At 30.7% G+C, this 17,411-nt stretch overlaps 1 protein-coding gene across 1 annotated transcript; it reads left to right on the top strand.

Annotated features, from left to right (window-relative positions):
• Positions 1-3,204: 3,204 nt before the first annotated feature.
• Positions 3,205-6,374, top strand: LOC114395506 (probable trehalose-phosphate phosphatase J). Its single transcript, XM_028357300.1, has 12 exons — positions 3,205-3,377; positions 3,492-3,752; positions 3,900-4,040; positions 4,140-4,211; positions 4,340-4,432; positions 4,560-4,622; positions 4,718-4,819; positions 4,982-5,059; positions 5,188-5,257; positions 5,566-5,636; positions 5,790-5,882; positions 5,987-6,374. Exons 2-12 carry the CDS (start codon positions 3,507-3,509, stop codon positions 6,053-6,055), a joined length of 1,098 nt encoding a protein of 365 aa, XP_028213101.1. The 5' UTR covers positions 3,205-3,377; positions 3,492-3,506; the 3' UTR covers positions 6,056-6,374.
• The last annotated feature ends 11,037 nt before the right edge of the window (positions 6,375-17,411 follow it).

Below are 17,411 nucleotides of genomic sequence, written 5' to 3'. Positions count from 1 at the left end.
CTTGAGTTTACTATCGAGTCAACCAGCTAGCAAGTTAAAAAAATTAGACCAAAATGTAAGTTATTTTTTATTGTTTCCTGTCTATTTAGTCTTCAACATACCTTCATTTATAGTGTTATTCTCAAATACAAAATTCTCACCTTTAATAATATCAAACTCTTATTTTCTAATAACATCAAACTCTCGATGAGAATGATCTACCCCTACTATAACTTCCACATGTTATTATCTAGTAGTGATGTATTATTACTAGACTTAGTTATTTAAATATTTTGAACTTTATGATTTACTGTTTTACTTTATTATATTGTTGAAACATTTAATTAATATGTTATTTATAGATATTTTGTTATTACTCTTATATAAAATAGACTCTTACAAGTCTACGAGTCGAGTTTATGGAACTTTCACAAGTCTGCATAAACTCTCGAGTTTGATAACCTTATATATATATATATATATATATATATATATATATATATATATATATATATATATATTTGTTATTTAATTGCAATTACAAAATATTCTAATTCTTTTTATTTTATTTGAAATTTTCTCCAAATGCTATTCCTTCTGCTAAGAGCTTAAACCTTATTTACTTTATTTATTTCAATCTCTTCGTGTGCTCATAGAAAAACGCGAAAATGTTAAATGTAAAAATTAAGAGCCAAATAAACAATATTTTAAACAAGCGTAAAAGTATTTGGGTAACAAGCGTAAAAGTTTTTGGGCAAACAAGTGTAAAAGTTAAGTCTTAAAATATTAAACAAGTCTTTGAAATGTATACTCTTTTTAATTATTTTCATGCAAAATAAAATAAAAACTTTAAAGTTAAGTCCTATGTAATAACAACATATATTTAATGACTTTAAATATTCATTGATATAGATTCTAACGAGTACATAAGTCAGTCAAAATTGATTTAAATACATAAAATTTTAAAAAAAATTAAGGCATAAATATCTGTATGTTTCCTTAAATTTGAATCAATTTCTTTTTATCCCTCAATTTTAAAAGTAATTATTTTTATTCCCGGATTTTAGAAATAACTCATTTTTAATCCTTAATTATTAAGAGAACCGAAATGATCACAAAAAGTAATTTCAAAGAAATACAATATTTTTAAATTAGACGAACAAATATAATTAGTTTTAAATTTGGGAGACTAAAAAAAATTAAGCTCAAATTTAAAAAATACAAAAGATATCTACGCAAACTTTTAAACTATTCAGACTTATTTTAAAAATCAGTAATTGTCATATAGTTGACAATGTTAGTTGATATCAAAGTCAACTATGTGGAAATCTTCTACATATAACTCCAGAATTTACATTGTTAGTATTTGTAGTGCGTGACAAAGCTAGAGCGCTAGTGAAGTGTGACCACCCTAATTAACAACTACGATAAAAACCTATAAATAATTGAATTTAATAAAAGATCGATAGAAGGACTTCTAGCAAAAAATTTCCCATTTCTCTTCCTCCTACAATATTAGAGCTGGGAACTTCTTGAGGAATAAACTTACAAGGTCACTGAATCCTGATAACATTCTTCCATATCTTCTATTTTTCTTTTATTTTATGGCGTGTGATTAGTTTTCTAGGTTAGGGATAAGGAATCCCAATATATAATTTTCAATTTGAATTCTATGACGTCTTAATTCAAGTTGCTATAAGTGTTCGCTTTCAAAATATATGGAGTAATGTTAGATTCACATTCACAATTGGGGAAGTGGTTAGTGGATTGAATTTTGGAGCAATTAACCATATGCGTTGATATCCTAGGGATAAGAATAGATGATTACGAGATCTTAGTAATTTTTTGGCTTAATACTTTATTTGATTTTTAATTAGATATTAGAACATGAGTTTAGAAGATATTTGATTACATGGAGTGAGAATTAGGGGGTTCTACACTGTCTCATTTAGATCCTTGATTTTTTCAATTTCAATTTGCTTTGCTTTATTTTAATAATCAGTACCATGATTTCAAAATGAAGTCTAAACAATGATAATTTCGTGAGTTAGTATCAAATCCAATTCTATTAGGAATAATATTCATAGGGTAAATTTTATTTTTTTTTATCTTTCAAAATATCTTTAAATTCAATTTAAGTCTACATAAAAATGAAAAAAAATGACAAACACCCCTAAACAGTAAAATAAATTCCCCAACCCCGGTGATAATGTGACATAAAATATATTATTTTATTACTTAATACATTTAATAAAAATTAAAAATATATATTTTATTAGGTGTTTTAAGGATGTATGATATTGGAGTGGTATATTTATTATTTCTCTATAAAAATGTACTATATTTTTAGTCCTTGCATTGATGTAATTCTCATCAAGGATAAAAAAAACATACATTTCTATTAAAAGATAAAGAATAAAAACATATTAAATTTTTATGAAGACTAAAATCGATTTTTTGAAATATTTTGAGAGAAAAAAAAACATACCTTTTCTATACTTATACTTACATTCTATCACTTTACACGGTTTAGTGTATTTTATGTTTTACCCTTAACCATGCTTGAAAGCAGAATTTGGCAAAATTCAAAAGTTTTTTGGTTTTTCACTGAATTGCCAAAGTATTTGGGTATTTAACCATTTGGCCGTAACATGTTTTATCAAAAAAAAATAAAATCACACGAACTTTCAATTCTATCACATCACACATATGTATAATGACATGCACAAGTATTATCTTGCGATAATTTAAAGAGACATACTGATAATATAGCCTCATAAGATGTTCCACGCACACATCTACACACGACACATAACACAACCATTTCCATAGTGAAACGGTAGCTGTTTTTCTATTTTCTAATCATGATATTTATATGGATTAATCCTTTTAATTTTTGTCAGAAATGTATACAAAATTTATATTCTCTTTTTAATATGATTTATTATATATCTAAAAATAAGTTATTAATTAATTCTTAAATTACTTAATTAAAAAACTCAAACAATTACACCCTATATCAACCATTATAGATGAATATTGTAGCTTGTTCAACCTTTTTCTATGCTCTCACACGTAATAAAGAGGAAAGACGGTGTGGTCTGTAGACTATGGTGGGGACCTCGGGGATATCGGGGGTTGGCAAACTCGTGGGTCCCACGAAAGTGTTTTGGAGCTTCTGTTTTTTTTTTTGTAACTATAAATTCAATGCAGGGGACTCTGTCTCCTCCCTCACACTTACATTACACTCTCCATTTCTCATCCCTTTTCTTCTCTTCACTCTTCATTTCCTGTCACTACTCTCCTTCTTCTTTGATCTATATATTCTGCCACAACAGCACAGCACACAATAACTAAACCACAACATTTGAAGTTAGTTACTTACTTTCTTTTGAAACGTAAGCTAAAGTCTCACTCAGACTTGGTTTTAATAATTAACCATTAACCAATACCATAGCATACCCTTTTGAAAACGTACGTGACGTGAGTGTTGTTGGGTTTGTTTTTTGCAGTTTGATTGTGTCAAAATGACGCAGCAGAATGTGGTAGTGTCTGATACTAAATCCGGAGTTTCCTTAACGGTTTTTCCAACAACAACACAAAAGCCACCGGCGGCGCCTGGAGGGTATATTTCCATTCCGAGGAGGAGGGTTTTGAAGAACCTTGAAATCAATGGAGGCCAAAGAATCAATGCATGGGTTGAGTCCATGAGAGCCTCCTCTCCTACCCATCATAAATCCACACCTTTGTCTCAGGAGCATAACTCTTGGATTGTGAGAAGAACCTCTCTTATTAATTCACACTTTTTGTTTTAAATAAATGTTCAAATTCCAAATAGTGGATCTATCTGACTTTGCTAATTAATCATACGTAACATTAACATGTGCTTTTTTTTTTTTTTTTTTTTAATTATGAAACAGCTTCACCATCCATCAGCATTAGACATGTTTGACCAAATTATTGACGCGTCAAAGGGAAAACAAATTGTCATGTTTCTGGACTATGATGGCACGCTGTCTCCTATAGTCGACGACCCTGACCGTGCTTTCATGTCTGATTCGGTTAGTTTCATTACTTACTGATGTTTTTGAATTTGAACCTTATCTTGGACTTATTATTATATACTAAATCTATACGTAAAAATTTGTTGTGTGTATCAGATGAGAAAAACAGTGAGGAAACTTGCTAGGTGTTTCCCTACTGCTATAGTGACCGGCAGATGCAAAGACAAGGTACAATATTAATTCGGAAGTTGGTTAGAGTAAATTTCCGTGCTCTTATTATGTACTTCCTATTCTCTCCTTTCCTTTTCTTTTTAATTTTTTTTGTACTAATTTGATGATGGCTTTGGAAACAATAGGTTTACAATTTTGTTCGATTGGCAGAGCTATATTATGCAGGAAGCCATGGCATGGATATTAAAGGACCAACAAGAAGCTCCAAATACAACAAAGTGAGTGAGTTAGATGTAGTACATGTACGGGTTATTTATTATATGGTCGCATATATTAATTCCTAACTCTTAACTTTCCCAAATTTTATGAGAACTCATAATTTTGCATTGGTTGTGGTCTATATAGGATAGCAAAGCTGAGGCAATCCTTTGTCAACCTGCCAGTGATTTTCTTCCCTTGATAGATGAGGTTCGTCTATTAGTATATTAACCCTTCCTAGTTACCCAAATGGATTTTGTTTCTAGAATGTTAAAAGTAATTTATTTTGGGTACAAATTTTTTAGGTGTATCAACAATTAGTTGAAAAGACAAAATCAACTCCTGGAGCTCTGGTTGAGAACAACAAGTTCTGTCTTTCAGTCCATTTTCGTTGCGTTGATGAAAAGGTACAAACTATAAGCTATGAAGTCATCCATGTTTTAGAGTTTAGACATTCGTTTGTAACTATTTGCAGTGTTTTTGGTTCCTGTCCAACTTTTTTTTTATTATATGGACTATTTATTTCTCTGTTCATGAAAAAGTCTAAACAAAATGCACACTATACATAGAAATGGAGTGAACTGGCACGCCAAGTGAAATCAGTTTTAAAGGAGTACCCGAAGCTTCGACTTACCCAAGGAAGAAAGGTGGGCCATGGTTCTGTTTTCTTTTTCTTTTTATCTATTTTTTAAGTGGGCGTTTGATTTAATTAGGAAGAAGAAGTAAGAAAAGAAGTGAGAGGTGTCTCACTTTCATTGCCATTTGTTTTGCACAGGTGCTAGAGATTCGTCCCACTATTAAATGGGACAAAGGGAAAGCCTTGGAATTTTTATTAGAGTCACTAGGTGAGTTTTAGTCTAACAGACTCTACGTTTTATTGTCACAATTGAACATGTGCTAAACATATTTTTATAAAACATGTATTAATGATGGCTCAAAGTAACGTACAAGTCTGTGGCTCTGTGCTCTTCAATTGTTGGATAACTCTGAAGTGCTTTGACTATTACAAATAATTAAAGGAAACTCCCATACCCTACGATTAATTTACTCATTGAACATTGTTTTAACACATGACTACATGAGATTCTTAATTTATATTAAAATTTGTTTTAAATTGTCCACCATCATCTAAATTACAAATAATGTTCAACAGGTTTGGCCAATTGTAGTGATGTCTTTCCTGTTTATATTGGCGATGATCGATCCGATGAAGATGCTTTCAAGGTATCCAAAGATCTCAATTATTATTATTTCTTTATAGAAACTTCTCAATAAAAATCCAGCTCTTTTAGTTTAGAGGCCTATAGTTTGTGTAAGTTAATTATCTTATTTGGGATGATTAATAAGCTAAAGGGTTTCAAATTTTTTAATATACAGAAATTAAGAGACAGAGGACAAGGTTTTGGCATTCTTGTCTCCAAATTTCCGAAAGACACAAGTGCATCTTACTCTTTGCAAGAACCCAACGAGGCAAGCAGAATTTTTTTTTTACTTCATTTATTTTTCCCCATTGTATCCTATGCCTAAAATATAACTAATTATTATTTATGTACTCGTGTATTTATTTCATGCAGGTGATGAACTTTCTTCAACGCTTGGTGGAGTGGAAACATGTGTCCCTGGGAGCACGTTCCCGAGTGTAAACGAGAAAGATGAAATGACATGCACATCCCTACCCTGCCATGAAAAAGAAGCTCAACTTGGGTAGAATATAGGATGTTTTGTATTTTTTGTTCAAGTCAGAACAAAAATGTATGGAAAAAGAAAGACAAAAGTGTTTTTCTTAGTTTGAAAGACGTCTACATTCATGTAATTAGCCAAGTAGTACTCAGTACATGGGAAAAAAGATTATGTAGCCTTCAGATGCAAGTCTGAATGGATTAAATTTTCCCTCTTCCTTGTTACATCGATCAAACTATGATTAAGTATGGTTTCTCAACCGTGATTTTGTTTTTTGTCTCATTCTTACCATGTTACTTTCTTGTTTGTGAGCTCTTAAAAAATAAAAACTGAAAAATGAGAATACCACGGTTGACACCATTTGTTTGGAAACTACGAAAAACTTATTTGGTTGTCCTCTCCTAGTCTCCTCTCTTCTACGAAACAATCCATGGAAATAGAATTTGACAAGCTATTAGATTATGACACCTTGAATAACCTTATGAAGTGATAGTCTGTGTTCACCATTGGAACATGAAGTGAAAGGGGTAAGATCATTTCGCATCAATCATATCTGTTGCTTTAATAAAACAAAAAACATAAGAGAAAGGGGACGCATGGCTGAATTGATGCAGCTCTTTCTCAATCAATCTCAATTATTGGTCTCCTCTGCAAGGATATTTTTTTGTCTTGGTTAGACTTGGACCAATAGTAACAATAATGGACATTAATCTTCTATCGGCAAGAGAATTCAATCTTGAGTTACCAATATGGAAAAAATAAATTCAAGTAATATGCTAATTTAATAATTAGTTGCTGATTAAAAGCTTAGAGTGTTAATTTGGTTCATTATAGGCTCCAATTCACAAAACAATGCCAGTCAACCTCTACAATCATCCATATTAGTATGTAATGTTGCCTAAGACACACGTGCATTATCAACCAGAACTAATATGCAATATTATAGTAGGGTAAACAGATTTCCTAGATCAAGAAGATACCCTTAACTTGGAGATAGGATCCATCACCATTAATGATTATTGATTTGAATACTTGGAGACTCAAGTATCAAGATGGCCCCTTGTAAACAACCTTGTTACAAGATTTCTATTTCCTGTTTCTGAAGCTGACTCAAAAGTTGCAGTTGTGGGTTAGGCCGGGTTGGTTCTCAAAGAACGGTATGCTGTCATTATTGAACCTTTGAATAAATGTTTCTTTGTCCGTACCCCCAGATTAAAAAACCTCATTTCTTTCGTTCTGTCATGCAGTACTGCCATTTCTTCAAATGCACCTTTTAGTTCTGGAGATAATAGCATCATAGATTCATGTACTGCTAGTAGACCAACCAAACTAAGACAGAGAAGCAACAGAAAAGAGAGTAATACTATGAATGAGCTATTTGATAAAGCAAGATGTAAGTGTTACTATGAAAGTATGGATGGACTTGGTAAAGCAAGAAAATATTTGGTCAGAAAGTTGAATACCAAGATGTAAGTGTTACTATGAATGAGCTATTTGATTCTAGCTAGATCAATATTTGGTAAAGCAAGAAAATATTTAAATAGTGGTTTAGAAAGTTTGGATGGACTTGGTAGTTACAACCAATAAATTAAGTCATGGTTCGATTCTAATTCAACAATCTTTCACTGTTATCTAATGTGGGCAAATAGGCATTTCTGAATTATTTAGAGAATATAGATGCCAATTGCCTAGATAATTAACTTTTTAAAATCACATCCGGGTTGGCGATAAATTCGGAAACAAAACTTGGTGTCCCATGTATGAAAAAGGTGCTTCATTTTACAAATTGGTAACAGATACCGATGCCGAGTCTATTTTTTTTTTTTTTTTTCATGAAAGAAAAGTGAGAAAGGTTTGGTATAATTCCGTTATACTTTGGTGTCCCACTTTCTTATGAACCAAATGCCGGCTTTGTTTAATTAGAAATGTGAGTTGGCACTATTTATAAAATAAGACCTTGCCGCGACTATTATAAAAGATTCAAGTAATCACAAATCATGTGAATTGACCACAGATATTATACACATGCAAAAAAGCTGTGCCTGTTTTGAACAAGAAACATAGCCAAAATCTACCTCATAATATAATGACACTGAGATTAATATTATAGCTTAGATTCTGTATGTTATATATGCAGACAATAAAGTTGGCAAAAGAAAAAAGAAGAGAGAAACAAGGACTGCTCATTGGGTACTTAAGATTGAAGTAACCCACTTCAGGCTGAAAGGTAATAAATAAAATTATAAGTTAAAACGAGGAAGGTTAATGATTTGGTTAGGTTAGAGAAAGTTAAACTCAAGGGTTGGGTTAGGGAATCCATATGGTTGAAAGAAGAGTTGGAATCCACTCAAAAGTAGATGTTTGATGGGATGAATAACAAAGATATTTGAAGTAGAGACGCTAACCTTGCTCCATCTATTGACAACCCTCACCTTCTGGCGGACGTGGAAAGATGGACTCCACTAGATTTCTCTCTATGATTGATGTCTTAGCTGAATTAAACTAAGTTTTTTGTAACTTTCAATTATTGGCTAGTAGGAAAAGTGAAACAACCTTTCTCCACCAATTGTTCCCCCCCTCCTTTTATTTTTCTTTAATAAAATTTCTGACATGCCCAGAATGTTACTATATATTGAAAATTCAAGAAAATTATTTCGTTCTGAAGTCAATGCATATTTACAATGATAATTATAGAAATTTTCTTATTGAAAGAGTATCAACAAAATTCAAATATAAAATCATATAATTGATATAATTTAATCTTGCAGGTTGAGCTACCAGGTTCACGGCCTCGTGCATTATAAAAACTTATAAGTCGTTTTAAGGACTTACCACGAATCATCCTTTTTTTTTTTTAAGTGTGACAAATGCGTGTTTGTAAGTGTGCATATATACTATTATAGTATTGTTAATTATAGTATTGTTATAGGCATTAATAAGTTAGCCCTGTTTTCATTGGAATAATAACTAATCACATCACATCGCGTACCTTCTCAGAAAAATGATTCTGGATCCTATTCGTAGTTAGGATACGATTAGATAAATAATTTAATTAAGTATTTATTAAATGTGAGCTTATTTTTGTTTTAAGACCATCAACATCTAGACTAGTGACTCATATTTAAGTTAGAACAAAAGTTAGAATAACCACTAATAAATCGTTTTTGAAAGGCATAACATGCAATGTATAATTAAATTGAGTTTTGCTCACCAATACCTTATGAATATTGATTAATTAATTAGTAAGTAGAAAGTTTTGTTTAAAATCATAATGAAGATACATTAAAAACTATAAGTACACTAATAACACTTTCTATCAAAACTTTTCATTTTTTATATATTAGCATTTTTCAAAAAACTTTTCATTATCAGTTTAAATTTAATTTTGAAAATAAAAAATACTAATAATTTTGAATAGAAACTCTATTACATACTAAGAACATAAATTATATTACTCATTCAAATAAGATTATCTAATGTTAAAATTACATATAATCTCAAACCAAAAATCATATTAAGAGCTAATACAAACTTATTTAGAATATAATAATCCGTATTTTTGTAGCAAGTGGCATTGACATTTAAGGTGTCAGAAGCTTAGCTGGTTAGCAATGGTCCTTGAGTACACGTGTTTGGTTCTTGCTATGGGAAAACGAAAATGCCCAGTATCACCTGTGTTGGTTAATTTGGGGAATTGGTCCCTGCTTTGAGGGTCGAGCCCACAAATGGCTGCGAATACCATGGTTTTTGTCACTTGTGACCGGGTATAACTAATTATTTAGTAATTTTTGTTTTAAAAACCATTTTAGTATGTGTATACACGAACACACACATCAATAATATGATTAATTAAGCTAAAGAATTAGCTAAGTTGAGAGTTTCACTAGTTGTGTTTGCTAAAGTGTAAATTGCTTATTCACATGGGTCTCCATGTGACCCCTTGATACCTTTAAAATGGGGAACAAAAGTATGGCGCTAGCTTGTTATGATGAGTTTACCGGTTTTAAAACTCATTGTTGCAGTACCTGAAAGCTCCTTGTTACAGATCGAGTGCAACTACACACGAGCAGTGTTCCAAAATGTGTTAGTGGCTGATTGGTGATGATGTTCCATTGTGCAGTGTCACGTGCATTGAAGCAATTATTTTCCCACTATAGTTATTTATGATACGTGTTGATAAACCACTGATTGATTGTAACGGGAATAACATATATAAAAGCTACTAGGCCTTTATCACAAAACAATTCAAGGTGGGAGAGGGGGTATATAAGCAAATAGCTCAACGAATTACACATGGAAAATATAATATAAAAAACATGGAAAATATAATATAAAAAAAGCATTTATGTGTGCATATATATATATGAAAAGAAAACAAATTATATTGATATAATTTTGATAATTATTATATAATTTTATAATTTGATATACAATATAATTTTTATTGATTCAACCTTGAATTATAATTATTACTAGAATGGTCTCTGTTAAATTTTGTCAAACTTGAATAACAATAAATAGATAATCAAATTATTCATATTTTAGTGTATTTTGACATGTTTATATTAAGTTGATTTTAATTTATATGAATGAAGTAATAATTTTTTTATTAATATAAAATTTCGTATATATAATTTATGTGAAAGAAAATTTTAATTCAATAGTGAGTTTTAAAAAAATATTATTCAATTAAAAATTATAAAATAATATAATAATAATCAAATTTACACCAATGTAATTTTATCCCTATCTATCTACCTATCTCTCCATCTATTTATATATATTGTGTATGTTATCTATCTATCCATATTGTGTGTGTGCGTGTGCAATGTGAATGCCTGCCAACAAGAAGTATTTGTTGAAATGCAACTTGTACGGGGAACATAACCATATTCGGAAGGAACTAATTACAATGTAAGTATAGTAGCATAAAGCTCATAAATGAGTGAAATGAAGAATAAAGCATCAAACATGATTTGTGTCTTTATGTGATTGATAAAATTCACAGTCAGGTGGGTGAGGGAATTTAGCTAAAAGCCGAATCTTTTAATTATGCTAAATATTGGAACAAAGCACACAAATATTGCTATCAATATATACTTCCAACAACCGAAACGGACACGAATGAACCAAGAGGATCACAAAGAAATCCCAGAGAAAAGGAATAAAACATTGTTTCCTGTTACAGTGACTGCTTCCACTAACCATTAAGAGAAAAAGGAAAAGGTTTTCCAAATAAGTATGCATGTGCAATTGAGCATGCTCTAGTGCAATCAGAAAAGGTGGGAGGCCCCCTTTCCTCAGAACAAAGCATGCTTATTTAAAGTTTCAATACTCCAACTTTCTGAATAATGAAAAATTAATTTAAAGATGTTACTCCTTTAATCCAACACTTCTTTTGGGTTTATTGCCTTCTGGAAAGCAATTTTTTCCTTATAATTAGTATAGTTTTTTAAAATAAATCTTCAAATTAGTCCTTAAATAATATAAAAGTGATTTATCTTGGCTAAAGAGATCTAGCAAAGCAAAACAAGAATGAAATACATAATGTTGAAAAATAGTAGTAATTAATTGGAATAACAATTGAGGCCTTGGCAGTCTGCATTGCTAACCAGACTAGTCCTTATCCACGAGTTTTGTCAATATGTGCGACTTTGCCAACGAGAAATCGATCTTTTTGGGTTTGACCCTTATTGGATGTTATTTTTTTGTTGTTGTCAACATGCAAATAGAATATATTTTAAGGCGACTGGAACTGAGAACTTTATTTCCCACTTTCTTTTCTTGGATATAAACTCCTACTCGCTTTACAATGGGATCAAGAAAACCAAATATAATCTCACTCAGCAGTTCTAAAATCTGCATAATATCTACAGCCATTAATGGCCTGCATTGCTTCTATTACAACAAGGTGTTATCTTCCAAATCACTTCACTATGTTCTACTTGTCGCATAAGCTCACACGTATATGTGGTGTTTTTTCTTTTCTTTCTCTTTTTAGGGAGTGACGAAAGAAGTTATCATGTATATGCCTATTTATGCTATATACTTTTTAATTACAAGTCTTAGTGTCTAACGTGCCTTAAGTAATCCCCTCCTGACTTCCCCATGTATTATTTATTATTATTGTAGTTGTTGTCAATATGATAGTATATAAAACCACTCCTGTACTAACGCCGTTGGATAAGTAGAAGGAGCTAGTTTTGTCAGTGCCATATCAAAGTTTAAATTTTTGCTAAGAAAAATATTTACATTGTGACTCAAATAAGGAAAAGACCTTAATTATTTTTTAACTGGAAAAACATTGGGGTCCTCTGGCCTATTATCCGATTAAGTTCTACGAACAATTCCAGTTACAATGAAATTGCCCTGTTTAATTGACAAGGGCATTTTTATTTAGAACAAACCGTGTGAAAGCATCTGAAAATCTAATATATTCAATACTTGTCAAGATTGTGAAGTATTGCTCATAATAAACAAAATGGAAATAAAAGGGGATAGAAAAACAAAAAACAGCCAGCCATTTGTAGAAAGTGAACACACAAAACTCGTAAATTAAGGAATTAGATATAACCTTTTATGTTATAATTATAGATTTGGATTATTCGCCTGCCAAAATTTTCCAGGTCAGATGGTCTTGATAGGCTATTGTCTTGGTAGTCAGTGATTGAATATTGTATTCTAAATTATTACCAAAGATTAATTTATGTCAACTTCGGTCAATTAATTATATTGACGGCCTTGTATCATGATTTGGACAAACCAAAATAGTTTTCACAAGCGCGTATGTTAATTTTTCCAATGACTTATTAATAAAAATTGTCAATTTGAACAGCAGGTCAATTGCATTATCCATGTTTGTAGAATGTTCGTCAAACATGACACTCTTTCCGTAACACGAATTACTTATATCAAAACAATTTCTCGGGCTTGCGGCTTAGTTAGTGATTGGACGAACTTTATAAATATTAAAACCAGTTGTTATATGAATTAACTTACGATACGTTGTGTTGGATATTTTAGTGTAATTGATCTCTTTATTATGTTAAAATAAGAGTGTACGCTTGTCTTAATGTAATAACGAGATGTTCGGTTTAGGCAAAATTTGAAAGTTACATGGAAGTTATTAAAACTTCCATCAACGACAGTTTTTAAAAAAGAAAAAACTTTCATCAACCATCAAACACCACCTGATCTTTGATCATAAATAATCATTCTGGTTCAGAAAGCATAACGAGTGACAAAACATACAAGACCAAAACAAAACTCTTGAATTATAATCTTCTAATTTTATCCGATTAAACAATTTTGGTTGAACCCCAAAATTTGATTCAATCTGAAAGTGTTATACACGATTTCAGATTTATCCAGTATTATCTCGATTTTTAAATTAACCAACATGTTGAAAATTAATTTAAATGGAAACAGTTACATAAAGAGATTTCCATAAAGGCAGCTAAATAATCTACCAAATCGACCTTTAATTTATCGTGAATAAAGTTAAAGGAGCAGTAACCATATCTTGGAAACAATAGGAAAATATTTAGAGAATCCTTACAATTTGTTCTATAGTAAAAAGTGAAAGTTTAATCGATAGGCCAAAGCACCATATGTCTTAGTTTGGGCAAATTTGCGGAAAAGTTTACTGTTATATACCTCCTATAATGTTTTCAATCGGGTAACAATCGACAAAGAATATGCCATAAGCTTATAACCATTCCTCAATTTTTACTAGCATACGATAGGGATCTATTCATGGCACGTTATGTCTTCATGAATTATTTAACGTAGATGTCGTGTCATGATATCACTGCTGTATTTAATATCCATGATATTCTGGAAAAGGACTTTTTGGGCTGGGTTCTCTGATACTAGTACTATTTATCACTGTTCATTAGCATGCATTTTACGTACCAGAGCAATAGTACTTACAAATTACAATAAACTGGTTTATGATTGTTTAGTTACTTGATGATTAAATTCTTCATGTCATTCTTTAACGGTATGAAGATGTTATGTGAACATTAAGGTAGTGTTTGATTGTAAAAAGAAAGGGAAAGAATGGAAGAAAATAGATGAGAAGAGAAAAGAAGAGAAATTAAGTAAAAATAAATATGATTTGGTTAAAAAAAAAAGAAAAAAAAATATTTAAATTAAAGTATTAGTTGTAAATAGAATTACTGATTTGTACTTCACATGGGAGAAAAATATTTAAATTAAGGCTAGGATGATCATGCACGTAAACAGTACAAAATTCTACTTGTTTATGCTCAATTTTGAGAGGATTTTTGTATGCATGGATACCACCAATTTTTTCAAAAATTTCGTGCTGATCTGTTCAACCAAATCACCGTTCCAACCTCTCTTCCCTCCTTTTCCCCTCATATTTGCCCTCAACCAAACTCATGCTAAAGGAGATAATATCAATTGATTTCATTAAAATAAAGTGTATGTTTAAAATGTGTATAAAATAAAAGTAAAATATAAAAACTACTTCCATTTCAATTAATAATGCTTTAGTATTTAAAAAATTACAATAATTGACTTTTCAATTATAAATAAATATTAAAACTTTTATTCTAATCTTATTTCTTAACAAATACAATAATTTTGAAATGCTTATATATATATATATAAACAATGCTATTCATTATGAAGAAAAAAAAATGTATGGCATGAAATGCATGAGCACAAACATGGACCGATGGTCTTTTTTAAATAAAATATTGATTAAAAAATTTAAAATTATATAAATGAATTTTGGTAGAAATCGATCACATCTATGTGCAACAGCACGAAAATCATTTTCATACCAAGTAGTATTTTTTTATTATAAAAATTCAAGTGTAAGAATATTATAATAAAATTGATCCCTAATAAATATCATTATTTTAGAATAATTGTTTTTCTTAGTTTATTAAAAAAATATTAACGTATTTTGACCAATATTACATATTTTATACATTTTTTTTTGTTCAAATGAGAACATTACTGATTTAAAAATAAGAACATCCTCTTTCTTGGTAGGACCTTGTCACGTAGATTTAAGAATATTTACTATTTTTCACTCGAATATAGTAAAATTTAACTTGGGTTCTTAACTTTGTTTTAGTGGATCACACAATGAATTACACATTTTTATATTTTTATTTAAATATACTTTTATTATAAATTAAAATTTTAATTAATATATTTTTTTTAATTTTGAATAATAAATATAAAAAGTCAAAATATAAAAAATATTGCAAATTTATTTTATTTATCACAAAAAGTTAAGATATCAATGCTCATCTGTTAACAGCATCCGAAATCATCTGCACACAGGAGCATGGCACCAAGCACCCACCTATAAGCCAAGCACCCAAAAGGGGACCGGACCAAATTCCAGAGTATAAAAGGGGGCGAATTCCAGAACAAATAATAGTTCTTTATAAAAAAAATTCCACATCATTTGTTCTAACAAACGTGACTTAATTTTAAGAATTTGGATAAGCAACTAGATTAGAGATCCTCTTAAGTAAGAACATCTAATTATGATGAGGAAGCAATGAAAATAATATTACATATTATTAGCTCTTATTTCAAATATTTTAAATGATTAATTTACATTTTTCTTTATTATCATGTAATCAGTAAACATTTTATTTTAATTTTTATATTTGATTATATGATTTAGATGCGTAATTCTCTCGTTTTTAAAATGATAATAATTCTAACTAGATATATTTCATGTATTCCCTGTACATACAGACAAAAATGAAACCAGAACTAGAACCTCGTAAATGCGTAATAGGCTAATGCTATTTTCACTTCCCTTATGCTAATGCACTCTCCTTTAGATTTGTTTTCCCTAAAATATCCATAAAATACACTTCCCTTGTTTCTCTCCACAAGTACATCTGATGAAAGAAAACTTCAGCATGGAAGCAACTCACAATAAAGAAGGGGATGGTGTTGCCAACGCCCAACAATCTTTAGACAATTGAGATATTGTATCCTCCCTTTTCTCACGAAACCCCTACTGCGGCTCTCATTTATAGGGTTTCATGCAGAAGCGTGACTGCAAAATCTCATAAATAAAGCATATTCAACGTCAGCTGGACTCAACAAGCAAATCACCAGATCACACATTCAAACATAAAACTAAAAATAGTCTATTTGAAATTGTAATATAGGAGAGACAAAATTAAATATTGGGTACTATTGAATTGAGAGATTGTTACGGCTATGCAACTTAATTATGATAGTTCTAAAATGCGGACTGGAGCAATTTCTGAAGATGGATATGGGTGAGTGCAAAGAAGCGTGTATTTTCAAGGATATTTCTTAGAAAAATAAATAAAATAGAGTGTATTAGTAATAAGAGGGAGTGGAAATAACTAATGCCTGATTAATATTGCATTGCTTAAACGAGCTAGGCCCCAGTTTTTGTCTATGCACAAGGGCCAAATCTAATCTTCATTATAAAAAATTCATAAACATCATGCGAGTTATGGTTTCCTGGACGTGACTGATATAACCTGAACCACTTATTCTTAAAATTTTTCTTTTAGTCAAAAGAGGCTGGTCGATGTAAAAGAATTGCATAAGAGATCCTAACTAGGTTGGTACCGTTCATGGAATTCTGCAAACGACAAGCCCATAAATATCATTAAACCAAAAAAGGGATCAACAAAAGGCATGGGAGGACATAAATCAAGCCCATGGAAGACAAATTAGTTGAACCTGTCGTTTGTGTAACCATATCTATTCCTATTGAAATCAACAGCTAAGAACTGAGGGAGAGAATTCCACCAATAAAACTCATTATAAGAGTGAGCTTCGTTGGCAAGAATGTCTGCACAAGTATTATCCTCCCTGAAAATATGACCAACCAAAAAATTCATAGTCTTGGTTAAATTTATACAATTAGACCATCTGTTCTTCAGCTTCCATGGGACTAAATCCGAGTTTTTAAAAGATTGCACCACCAAAGATGAGTCACGTTCCCGCCACAAGTTATGTCCACCCTTTTGATGAACAATCTCGTTGGATAGCATAGCCCCTGAAATAACTGCACCACTACGACATTCGCATGTTGATCCATACATGCACCCATGTACTGTCCTAATTAATCATCAAATTTACTTGAAAGAGCCAAATTGGTTTGATTTTCTTGTCATAAGAAAGGGTGTCGCGTAGCGGGAATTTTATTAATCTTCACATTATATTGATTTGATTATAGATTTGAGATTATTTTTTTTGTGTTGTGTGTGATGATTATAGAATGAGAATTAAATACAATTTATTGACTTCTTCTTAGGACAAAGTTATAAACTA

Source organism: Glycine soja, chromosome 18 (genome assembly GCF_004193775.1).
Source record: "Glycine soja cultivar W05 chromosome 18, ASM419377v2, whole genome shotgun sequence".
NCBI lineage: Eukaryota > Viridiplantae > Streptophyta > Magnoliopsida > Fabales > Fabaceae > Glycine > Glycine soja.
The sequence above is the reverse complement of the archived record's forward strand: the minus strand, read 5'-3'. Positions and strand labels throughout refer to the sequence as shown.

What these genes read in the sequence shown, in the direction of transcription:
- LOC114395506 (XM_028357300.1), top strand. Translation starts at nt 3,507, where the DNA reads ATGACGCAGCAGAATGTGGTAGTGTCTGATACTAAATCCGGAGTTTCC. An exon ending in CCGGCAGATGCAAAGACAAG is followed by an intron (nt 4,212 to 4,339) that starts GTACAATATTAA and finishes TGGAAACAATAG; the next exon opens with GTTTACAATTTTGTTCGATT. An exon ending in GACTTACCCAAGGAAGAAAG is followed by an intron (nt 5,060 to 5,187) that starts GTGGGCCATGGT and finishes TGTTTTGCACAG; the next exon opens with GTGCTAGAGATTCGTCCCAC.